Below are 12,014 nucleotides of genomic sequence, written 5' to 3'. Positions count from 1 at the left end.
TACATACACAAAATATCAGGCAGCTGCACTAACACTCTCTGGAGGTATTTTATCAACAGTGAGTGCACAAAAGACTGACAGAGAAAAGTCAAGTTCTTTTTCTTTTTTGCAAAAACTTTTGTTGTCAGTTTAATTCTCACTTTACTTCCTCAAAGTCACAAGGTTCGGGATATGGGTCCCATCCAGTGCGCCGTACACTTGTGGCACAAGGTGCGTAGTGGAGTTGCGGTGCGCTATAGCCTGTGCCTCAGCCATGTCGGGTAAATTGACGAATTGGTTCAACAGCTTGAATCGTATGGCCCTGCACACTGCGTATACACAGCGGTGTCTCGCTGACACCAAATGTCTCTGCCACAACCCTGTATTCTGCACAATGCTACCTCTCCATTTAGCCAAAGAACTTAGCTTCTAAACTCTTTGATTTAGCAAGCAGGTTGCAATCTGCAACCATACGTAACATCAACTTGTGATGAAACTACGCTTTGCGTAGTCTAGTTTATTCGCTCTAAACTAGTTGATGGAAACGCTTTTAATTCACATTTTCTTTTTTGCAACATTTTAAAAGTTTGCTTAAAATTTGCTTGACAATTAGATGGAAACCTGACTACACACAGTTTTTGTCTTGTGTCTGCTCTGACACTGACATACCTGACACGTTATGTAATGCGTAACACATACTACATCAAGCTGTTTCCTAATTGTTGAATGGGCTGTTATTATGTAAAGATGATATTTCTCATGTGTGGCAACTGAGGGAGTTCTGAGTATTAACTCAAGGAAACCGCATAAAGATGTTGGCGTCGTGTGAGTTGATGGGTATACATGCAATTCCTGTCAGGAGGAAAATAATTTTCTTTCACTTTTTTTTCATTTCTTCCCAGTTTGCAGCACACCTGGTCAAGGTAAATTTTCCACGGGTTTGTATCCTTGATGGAGGGATCAACAGGCTGAAGCCCACTGGACTCCTGACTGTCCCCTCCCCTCAGATTTGACCCCAGATACGCTTCACATGAAAAAAGGGACAAGTTGAAAGACTGTATATTGCACTTTGAGCTGATATTGAAGCAAAGAAACAAATTTTGATTTTTTTTTTTAACACATTCTAATTAAACTGGTGCAAAATGAAAAAATAAATAATCCCCTTCTTAATCCAGTTTGAATTCAACAAATATACAGGGCTATGACTTTATTTTCTGTCTCAAAACAAGAATGATTGAATCAATTTCTGGAACAATTGCTTAGTGTTGTTGTAGCTTTGCACTGATAAATTGAGCTGTCTGTGACCAATATAAATATCTTGATGTTTGTCAGCCTGTCTGCTCTCAGCCAGCTGATCTAGGGAACTGTGTTATACACTCAGTGGCCACTTTATAGGGTAATGCAATCCAATACAACTGTTCTGCCATGAAGTCTACTTTTATGTTGACTATAATGTTCAATGTTTAAGCATTAGGCTAATAGTTAGTGGTGGTGTTGTACCCGGCCACATTATATTCAGAGGTGTTTCTAACATTCTGCCTGCCTCATGTATGTAAATAGGAAGGACAAACAATTATAAACACCTCTTACTATGGTAATGTAATGGTATGACCTCAATAATAAACATAATTAAAAAAGTTTTCTGAGAATGTCAACAGAAACTGAAAATTATAAACTTTGAAGAATATATGGCAGAGTTGTATTGAATTGCATTGAATTGCACAGGAGTACCAAATAAAGTCGCCACTGAGTGTATGTTTGTGTTAGAAACAATAAAAATAACTCAGTGATTTGTGTGGTGATTCCATAACTAGTATTTGCATTTACTTTGTTTACTTGTCACTGAATTGTCTCTACTGTATAATCCACTATATGTATTTGCAGTGCCATAGAAATTGGTTACCATCATGTTAGTTTTTTTTTTATATAATAAAACAGAATCTGATGAATCTGGATAAACTTTGTAAGTGAACCCTTTGTTTTGTTATTTTGTAATATTTTCATTTGATTGTGACACTGCCTTAAGTTATTATTTGCATCATCATCCTGTTTTGCAAGTGTAGGAATTGTCCATACGTCATGTAAGCATTTTCATCACCACAGCTGACTCTGACTGACAGCTACTCCTACTGACAGGACACTTCCACAAAAGTGTATGCATAAAAAGGGCAATCAGTGGCAACTACTTTTATCAAAAAAACAGTTCATCAAAGGAACATTTTGGTCTCATTAACAGGTAAGAAAGAGGCTTTATGTAATTTAAAAGACCAATTTAATAGTAGGTCTTATAATGCCATTTTCATTGGGATACCAGTATTTCAAAGAGTTTTTGCACTCAGTTTCATCTAGTGGTAGTTAACCTAATCCATGCTGAGAATGGTTATTACTGATCTCTCCCCAGCAGGATTCTGCTGCTTTCCAGAGTGAAAATGGTGAATTATGAAGTGACTGTATCCACTGGCAATCTTGCCTGTGCCACCACGTTTAACAATGTCTTCCTTAAGCTGGTAGGAACAGATGGGGAGAGCAAACACACATGGCTCAAAGGAGCTTCATCCTTCACTTTTGGAGCAGTGAGTCTGAAATATCCCTCTCTCCGTTTAAATGTATTACATGCTTCCTCAAGGTCGCCTATGAGATTTTATTCACATCAAATACTGTGATTATATTGCACAAGTTTGATTTTCTCCACCCTTTTACGTTTAGGAATTGTATAATTATTGAGATGTTACGGCTCAGTTCTTGGTTATCAAATACACTTTATCTTCATCTCTTGTTTGATGTCCTGGCTGTTTTTAAATGTAGCTAGCAGGTTTCACAAAACGGCAGGCAACAATCCAATATCACGACAGATGAGTCAGAATTGCAAGGAAAGTTCAGTTTACTTATCAGTATTTATGCAGGGTTAATCCAGGAAATCAGTCCCAATGACATACAAAACTGAAGATGGGCAAACAGAATCCAAGGTCCAAAAACAAGCAGGGACAGAACAGACAAATACAGGCTAGAGTTAGACAGTAACACACAAGACAATCTGGCAAAGAATTTAGGAAATGGGCCAGTACATAAGGGGCTGATTAGGAGCAGGTGAGTATGGGGGTAGGACAGGCCAGGTGAATGGAATGAGCAGGTAATGCAGAGCAGGAGGGAGTGGCAGAGTCTGAAATGACATGAGTCAGTAAGGCTAAAACAAGAAACGGGCAATGTTTCTAACAAACTAAAGCATGGCTGCAGTTGTCACAGTAGCACTTGAAGCAGTTCAGCATATTTGATGAAGTTGCATGATTCTTGCAATTTTTGGGTTGTATCCAAATGGTTGAATGCACTTAATGTAAGTTGCTTTGTATTGTAATGTCAAGTAATGTATAAACGTTTTCAAACCATTTCTATTATTACTCCAGGTGTCTAGTTTTACCGTGTCCTGCCCTGTCTCCATTGGAAAGCTGGTCCTGATAGAGCTGGACAAACAGTGTCTCCCACTGTTCCCTAAAGACTCTTGGTTCCCTGCCAAGGTGGAAGTGAAATCTCCTAAGGGAGATACCTACAACTTTCCCATCTACCGCTGAATCACTGACAGTGAGGTGCACCGCTTCCGAGAGGGAACAGGTTTGTGGAAATTAGCTTAACATCCTGTACGCTGTTCACTGACCACAGAAGACATAAAAGAAAGACACGTTATGCAAGGTGGTCTACTGTATATGGAGGCTGGAGTAAATTCATGCCAACATACTATACTCTATATACAGTATAAACAAATTTAAACTGCTGTGGTTCTTTCTCCAAGCTCTGAGAGTCTTTGAAGACAACCATCATCTTGGCAGGCACAGTTGGCAGAAGGAACTGGATCAACGAGAGAAGGACTATCGGTGAGAGCTCAGAACAACACATTTTTATTTTATGCACGCCAGAACTAATACATTCATGGCACACAATGATAAATGAACCACAATATGACGTTGTTACACCTGCCAGGGTTTATTTAAATGCATTATACTATAACATATGCTGCAAAATTGCAATATTAAATAAATAAATAAATACATTATTAAATAAATAAATACACAATCACCTCTCTGCTCTTCTATATGTATTCCAGCTGGCATGTGTATGCAGAGGGAATACCCCACTGCATGAAGGCAAATAACCCTCTTTCTTTGCCTTGTGAGATCCGCTTCTCCTTTACTAAGACCACAGAGTTTCTCTACACTGCATCCACCAGGTGAGGTCCTCAAATTCTGTCAGAAATCTATCTGTGTTACTATGTACCTAACTATCAAAGCGATTTAAGGCATTATAATGAAGTTACTCTTCTTTTCTAGGCTGACTGAACTGCAACTTAAGGGTCTGGCTAATTGCAAGGAGAAGTGGACAAATATTGATATCAACCGGGTGTTCTGCTGCAAACGGACTGACATATCAGGTACTATCATGGACATTTCATGAAATACTTGATACTGTATTCATAGTAGTATACTACACTGTATTTATTCAGATATTCAACTGCATTCCTACCAAAAAAGAAAAAAACCTTCTGAATACTAAATTGGCTTCTGTACTTGACTCAAAAAAGGGAAAGAAAGTGACAGAAGTAAACGTGTATAAAATTTTGAAACTCAGTTAAGTTTAACTCTGTTCATTTTCCAGACTATGTCCAGGAACATTGGAAGGAGGACGCTTTTTTTGGCTACCAGTATCTAAATGGTACCAACCCCATTTTGATCCAACGTTGTTCAGCTCTGCCTGATAACTTTCCTGTCACTAACGACATGGTCTTCCTCCGTGGACAGTGTAGCTTGAGAAATGAAATGAAGGTGAATATCCTGATCTTGATTGACCTTAGTATTTGAAACAATCTTGTTCTGCCCCATGACATGTTCAATTAGGAATTGCATGTTGAAGGTTTACTTAGTGTATGTATTGTCCACACTGTATGCATGTGAGTCAAATAGTTTCTCATCCTCACTAAATTTTCAAACAGAATGGCAACATATTCCTGTGTGACTACAAGTGTTTGGATGGAGTGAAAGCAAACCCCATCAATGGGAAGAAGCAGTACTTAATGGCTCCCCTTGTCCTGCTCCACAAAACACCTGATGATAAACTGATGCCAGTTGCTATCCAGGTGAGATTAGCACTTACATGTATTTTATAGTGAAGCTTTAGATTAGGGAGTAATCCCTCTTCCACGACTGACAGACCTGCACTACTATACTGTAAATGTCATATATATATATATATATATACATACATACATACATACATACATACATACATACATACATACATACATACAGGGTAGACAGAAATACCTTTAGTGAAATTACACTAATGGAGTGCAAACATACTGCATATGAAGAATGTGTTTAGAGAGCTATATTTAAAGTATTTTCATTGCAATTGCCAGACGGCCTACCACCCTCTTTCCTTTTGTCAAAGACATAAGAAGTTAGACATTAAATCATTGATGATTGAGGATCAACTGATCCTGTGCTCTGACCTGGGATTCAATGAAAATATGAATTTCCTCTTAAGGGATCAACTTAACTGAATAGTATCTAACTGAATAGCAGATGAAACCTATAGTAAATAGACAACAACATACAACAATTACAGAACATTCTTTAACAGTATTAACCAGTACTGGAAATGGATCCAATGGATTGAATAAACCACATCCCCCTTCCTTCTCCTGCAGCTGAAGCAGACTCCAGCAGATGACAACCCCATCTTCTTTCCTACTGATTCTGAGTACGACTGGTTGATGGCCAAGATTTTTGTGAGAAGTGCAGATTTCAGTGAGCTGAAGTGTTTGCAGTGTCACTGCTGCGAAATGTGCCAATGGTGCATCCACTGTACAAGGTAACTGAAGGGTGAATACTAAACTTACTGTAGTTGTAGTTTTATCAACTTGATTTTTTTTTTTTTTTTTTTTTTATCTTCCAAAGTTGATGAATCATGTTTGTGTATATTTATTTGCAAGCATTTCTCAAGATTTCTGAGTTTGTTAACATGTAATAGTGTTACTAACAGAGTTCCCTCTTTCCCTCAGCTCCTCATATCTCACACTCGCTACACTCTGCAGATCAACTACTTAGCTCGACTTGCTTTAATATCTGAGAGTGGAGTTTTTACACAGGTACGTAAATACCAAGAAGCTCACTAAACAAAGTTTTTTTTTTTTTTTTTTTCAATGTCATTTACAGTATTTGTCTCTAACTACATTCCTTACATATCTGACTGTTATCTATTTTGCAGCTTCTGGTGGAGAGGGTATGATGACAATCCTGAAGAGATCACTGTCCTCAATGACCTACAGCTCCCTCTGCATACCAGATGACATTGCTGAGCGTGGTGTGGAGGCTCTGCCGAATTTCTACTACAGGGATGATGGACTCATGCTTTGGGATATCATCCAAAGGTAGTACAGGTGTCCCCCCATATTGGAAATAAAGGAGCCCAAATCCTGCTCTCTTTAGTAGCTAGCTTTTGTTCTCTTTTGTAACTCAGTTCAATTTCTCATAAATAATTTTGAGTCAGCCAACATTTGTGTAGGGTTTCCTGTCCATAATCTAAAGGTATTAACTACTAATCTGCAACATTTGAGCTCCACCCCGCCTATTAATGTCTTTTTCCAAATAACATTAACAACAGGCCGAACACCTACAGTACTCTGACATCGCTGAAGTTACCACACTATAGGTACGCAGTCTACCACGTGAGGCGCCCTAGCTACTGCCTCTTGATTTGAGTAGAGTGGCAGTTGGTTATGAAATTTTATCAATATTCCTGCCTGAAATACTTTGATGGAGAACCTCAGCGAGATGAGAGGCATCCCTACACTTAAACATTGAAGGTGTCAGTTTCAATGAAAAACAATAATCAGTGTGTTTGAGTCCTGTAGCTCTGATGGGATATATCATTAGTATAATCATTTGTAATATGGCAGAGGGGACTGTATTGGAATGACAGAATATGAAATGTGCACTTCTTTTGGGGTTTGAATGAAATGAATGATTCAACTACATAGTTAGATGTGAGAAGATCAATATGTTTGTGTGTTAAGTACAGAGCTACAGCCAAGAGGCTATTAGCTTAGCATAAAGACTGATCTCTCCAAATGTCAAAAATACACCTACCAAAGCCTACCTCACTGTAAAACCCGGATCATTACTCGCTCCAAATCTTTGGGGATGGCAGTAGCTCAGTCCATGGGTAGTTGGGTTGGGAACTGGAGGGTCGCCGGTTCAAGTCCCTGTTCAGACCAAAGTACAGAGTGTGGCTTGGTAGTTGCCACTTCACCTCCTGGGCACTGCCAAGGTGCTCTTGAGCAAGGCACCGTACACCCCAAACTGCTCAGGGCGCTGGTCCAGCACTGATATCTCTCCATTAGTGCATGTATAGGACCAGAGCATGTTTGTGTGTATTTTTCAGTGTTGTGTGTTGTAATTTCTAACAAAACAGTGTGTAAATTGTAATTTCCCCACTGGGGATCAATAAAAAAAAAAATCATAGACAAAGACTGTCTCACTACTGCAGTGTGTGTAACAATGCATATCTAAACTAGGAATGTGTTTTACATTTTACCTTCCCAATTTTTTCAAAGGTTTGTGCAGGGAGTGCTCAGCTTCTACTACAAGACTGATGCTGAGGTCCAGAAAGACTCCGAACTGCAGAAGTGGATTTCAGACATTTTTGAACAGGGATTTCTTTCCCAAGCATGCACAGGTGAGCTTTAATTAAAAAAAAAGCTCATTATGGTGATAAATTATGCTTTATGTGCACATTTATATATTATATTATCATAATGCAAACATAACTCAACTAGTCATCTGGATGTCTTTGAGTCAGTGTATTCCTTCTAATTCTCAGGAATTCCACAGAGCTTTACCACCATGGCTGAGTTGGTCAAGTTTGTCACCATGGTGATCTTCACTTGCTCAGGACAGCACTCAGCTGTTAATACTGGACAGGTGAAGCCTTTTAATTTACCCGGATGATCAATTATAATGTTGCTATTTTTGTGGAATGGGTTCATGAGGTGATGCAGTTTTGTTCTGAACTGAAGAAAGATCAAAGACATTAACAAGAGTCTACAGCTATGCTAACAGGTCTGTGACGCTGCACTTAGTCACAGTGGTGCTTTAAACTAAATGCAACACATGCTAAAATACTCACAATGAAAATGCTAACATGCTGACTTTTAGTATTTATGTTTACCAAGATCACAATCTTAGTTCACCGTGTTAACATGCAGACATTTAGTAATTGGCACAAAACACAAAGAACAACTGAGATGGATGAAAATGTCAGTTTTGCAGGTATTTGGTCATAAAGATTGGACAAATACAATTTTGATGTGATGATGGTGCTGGATGACAAGTCAGAGGATCACCAAAGTGATTCCGACATGAATGTGTGAACTAGATTTAATGACAATCTAGCAAATAAAGTTGTTAAGTTGAAAACCACAAATGTTAACCTCATGGTGGCGCTAAATAAAAAGTCAGGGGATCACCAAAGTCATTAGGATCTATCCTCTGGGGACCATGAATCAGTGTGGTCCAAAGTGGTGAACCGATTGACTGACTGATATGGCGTCATGTGACTTCAAAGAGTATTAAGCAGTAATCTGTCAATCATTAATTCATTGCAGTATGACTATGGTGGCTGGATGCCCAACACTCCCATCTCTCTGCAACTTCCTCCACCAACCACAAAGGGGGAAACAAGCGAGGCCACGATGCTGCAGACATTCCCTGACGTCAACACAACAGTTCAGGGAATGTCCACCATGTGGCTACTCAGCAAGCAGTCGTCTGACTTCGTAAGTGCCCGAAATTTTATGAAATATTATTATATAAATCACCTTTCTTTTCAGGTTGTAAAAAGGAGGTCAATACGTCATTAGGGCAAGATACCCTCTTTGAGCCACAGAAAGAAATCATTCTCACTACAACTGTACATTATATTGCCAATAGTTTAAGTTCAAACATTTCTAAACAGTTTTTTTTAAATGTATCATTTATCTCATTAGGTCCCTCTTGGCCAATACCTAGAGGACCATTTCAGTGAGAAGATTCCCTGCAAGATGATAAAGGATTTTCAAGGAGAGCTTGAAGTGTTAAGTGCGGTCATCAACGCCAGAAACAAAAGGCTGGAGGTCCCATACACATACATGGGTCCAACAGAGCTAGAAAACAGCGTATCCATTTAAATATCAGAAGGTGTGACCTCCTCAGCTGTTGGCCAAATTCAGCTTCATATTAACAAAAGTGAGAAAGGGAAGAACTGCATGTTTCTGTTCTTAACTGATACTATAGTGGAAAGAGATGACTGCATGGGATTGTTGTATGCTGATCTGTGTTTATGTATACAGTCTGATTGATTAAACTGTGGTGGAAAAAAAGGTGCTGTTTTAAATCCTACACATCCTAAATTTTCTTAGTTTATCAATGACTACATAGGGCATCTTATTAAAATAAATTACGAATGAAAAATAAAAAATGTGAAGGTGCTGCATTGAGAAGTTTCTTATAAACACGTTTATCCTTCAGAAACAAAATGTGTAAATTTGCATTTGTCCGCCCTCATTGGACTATTTTATTAATTTCTGTCTCAACACAAGAATAAATGAATCAGTTATTTTTTTCTGGGCTGCTCTACAGCAGTGTGTGTTGTGTCGTAGCCTTTCACTGATAACTGAGCTACAGCTTGTTCTGTATGTGAGATTGTTTGTTCTGTGACAGTTAATCTACAGAACAAAATCTAAATTCTGAGAAAACAATGAAAAATATTTTTTTTTTATAGCTGGTATTAGCTTTGTTTACTGTACTTTTCATTTTTTAACATTTTATAGATGACAAAACTTTGAATCAAGCTTTTTTTCCCTATGAACCCTATGTGCTAGAGAAATAAAAACAAAAGTGGTGAATATAAAATTATGTGGCTGATTTGTCATGTAATAATCACAGCAAAGCCCTAACTGCAGTGCTACACAAATTTGATTTATTGTTCACAATGATTAAAAATGTAACTTCTTAATAATTTGTCTATATTCTATACATTCTTTATGTTTTAGAAATTGATCTTGTTATGTTGTGTTAATTTGTGTGTGTGAATTTTTGCATTTATTCTGTATGGTTTTTCCTTACCAAAATAAAGTATTGCTAAGCCTACATAATGATGAGTGGGAGATTATTATTATCATCATCATTACCTAACTACATCAGGGGCCTGTTTCACAAAACCAAGATAAGGGATTAAGCCGGGATTTATCAGTTATCCTAGATGATTTAAGCCTTGACTCGGTTTCACGAAAGTGGAGGCACATAAATCACCATGGAGATTTATTCTGTACAGCTAGCCTGCTCCTGACCAGGCTAACAGTCAGGATATATTTAATCCTGGAGCCTTTTCTGATCACCCAGCAGTGGTTTTACCCTATTGTTATCAGCCTGGATTAAAATACAACAGGTGCATATTGCTGTTCCTTTAAGTACTGTTATTATTTAAAGTTGTGACCATTATTTTTTTTAATAATTATTCATGTGACAGTCATCGTTACTGTTATATTGCTGTATGCAGACTGCTGTTCATATTGTTGTTAGAAGTTTGATGAATATATTACTGCAGTTGTTGAGATAATTAGAAAAGGCTGATAACATTTCAAATGTGTTTTAAATGAAGTCTGTTACTAAGGACAATACATACAACGCTGTACATTTCTATAGTTGACCAATGCACCTCGAATTATTTTAGTTGATTCATTTTTTTTTAATTCTTTAACAATAAGGATCATGTTTGTTCCTCTTCCATGTGCATTGTATTTGACATTCTTAGCACACAAATTGTGTTGTCCAGTAAACTGGGACTATAATTTGGGAGGATTGTACAATTTAAAGAACATATCCTAATTGTACAATCCTCCCAAATTATAGTCTTAGCTCACTGGACCAGTAACTATCTAGTGATGTAGGCTACTGTACATTCATGTAACAACAGGGAGAGGACACCTCAATGGTTTTTGACCTTATATTTAGCTGGGGGGGAAATAACTGATGAATATACTCTGTTCCATTCATGTTTACAGTGTGCATGGAATTTATCACTTAATTATCTTTATAGTTTCTAGATTTTAGAGTCACATTTCTTCAGTGTCTTTATTTTCTATGTTCATATATACAAGGGAGCAAGGCATATAATATGTAGAGAAGGAAACTCGTCCTCTATAAAAAATAAAAAATAAAAAAACACGAGAAAAAGCGTGGCAGATAATAGCGGACAGACTGAATGATAGTCTAAAAATATACATGTATGAACTACTGCTCTTAACTGAAACCATTCACTGAGTCACTGTCATCTGCAAAAACAAACAGTTGTACACTTTGCATTAAAAGCGAGCAGTGGAAGTTACTATGACTTAGGTAATTTATATTTTAGCCCATGAGAGAGAGAGAGAGAGGGAGAAACAGAGTGAAAGATATTTATGCATCATATTCTAGTGTTGTAGAAAATTGATCTTCATGGTAAATTTCCTGAGTAACATTATCTTCTGCTTACTTTTAAGGCAAAGAGTACAACTGTTAATTTGTGCAAATGATTAGTAGCCTAATCCTTGAATGGAATGATTATGACGGTTTCAATTCAGAGCAGTGGTCAGTTAATGTATATATTTAGGCTACTTAAGTTTCAGTCATTCAGTCAGTCTGTGATCGTCTGCTACGCTTTCTCTCGCTGTTTCATTACAGCGGCTGTATTTCTTTTCTTTTTATACAAATAATGTGTTTCACGTCATCATACTTCCACAAGAAGCTGCTGCTCACTCTGTATAAAGTATGAACAATGCGTATTCTCCATTTTGGCATCAGTAAATCTGTGATCGACCTCGCGGTCTTTTGAGGAAAGCCGTGGACGCGCATCTATCTGAATTACTTCAGCCTGGCTCGACCTAGTCGCTCCTCCTCAGCCTGGCTTGGCCTTCGTGAAACGCACCAAGCCAGGATGCACAGATGAGACTAGGTCAAGCCTCACTTTAT

The 12,014-nt window shown here is 37.9% G+C and overlaps 1 protein-coding gene and 1 pseudogene across 1 annotated transcript in view; both read left to right on the top strand.

Annotated features, from left to right (window-relative positions):
• The window catches only part of tbck (TBC1 domain containing kinase), a 56,711-nt gene extending 54,760 nt beyond the window's left edge, over nt 1-1,951 (top strand). The window contains exon 26 of the mRNA XM_031277085.2: nt 882-1,951. Within this exon, the coding sequence (XP_031132945.1) occupies nt 882-992 (111 nt within the window). The 3' untranslated portion in view covers nt 993-1,951. The remainder of the gene's footprint in view (nt 1-881) is intronic.
• A 145-nt stretch (nt 1,952-2,096) lies between these two features.
• LOC116034390 lies at nt 2,097-9,364 on the top strand (annotated as a pseudogene).
• Nucleotides 9,365-12,014: the final 2,650 nt, after the last annotated feature.

The sequence above is a fragment of the Sander lucioperca genome, chromosome 4, assembly GCF_008315115.2.
Source record: "Sander lucioperca isolate FBNREF2018 chromosome 4, SLUC_FBN_1.2, whole genome shotgun sequence".
In the NCBI taxonomy this organism is placed as follows: domain Eukaryota; kingdom Metazoa; phylum Chordata; class Actinopteri; order Perciformes; family Percidae; genus Sander; species Sander lucioperca.
Note: the sequence above shows the minus strand (reverse complement) of the source record. Positions and strands in the feature narration are given on the sequence as shown.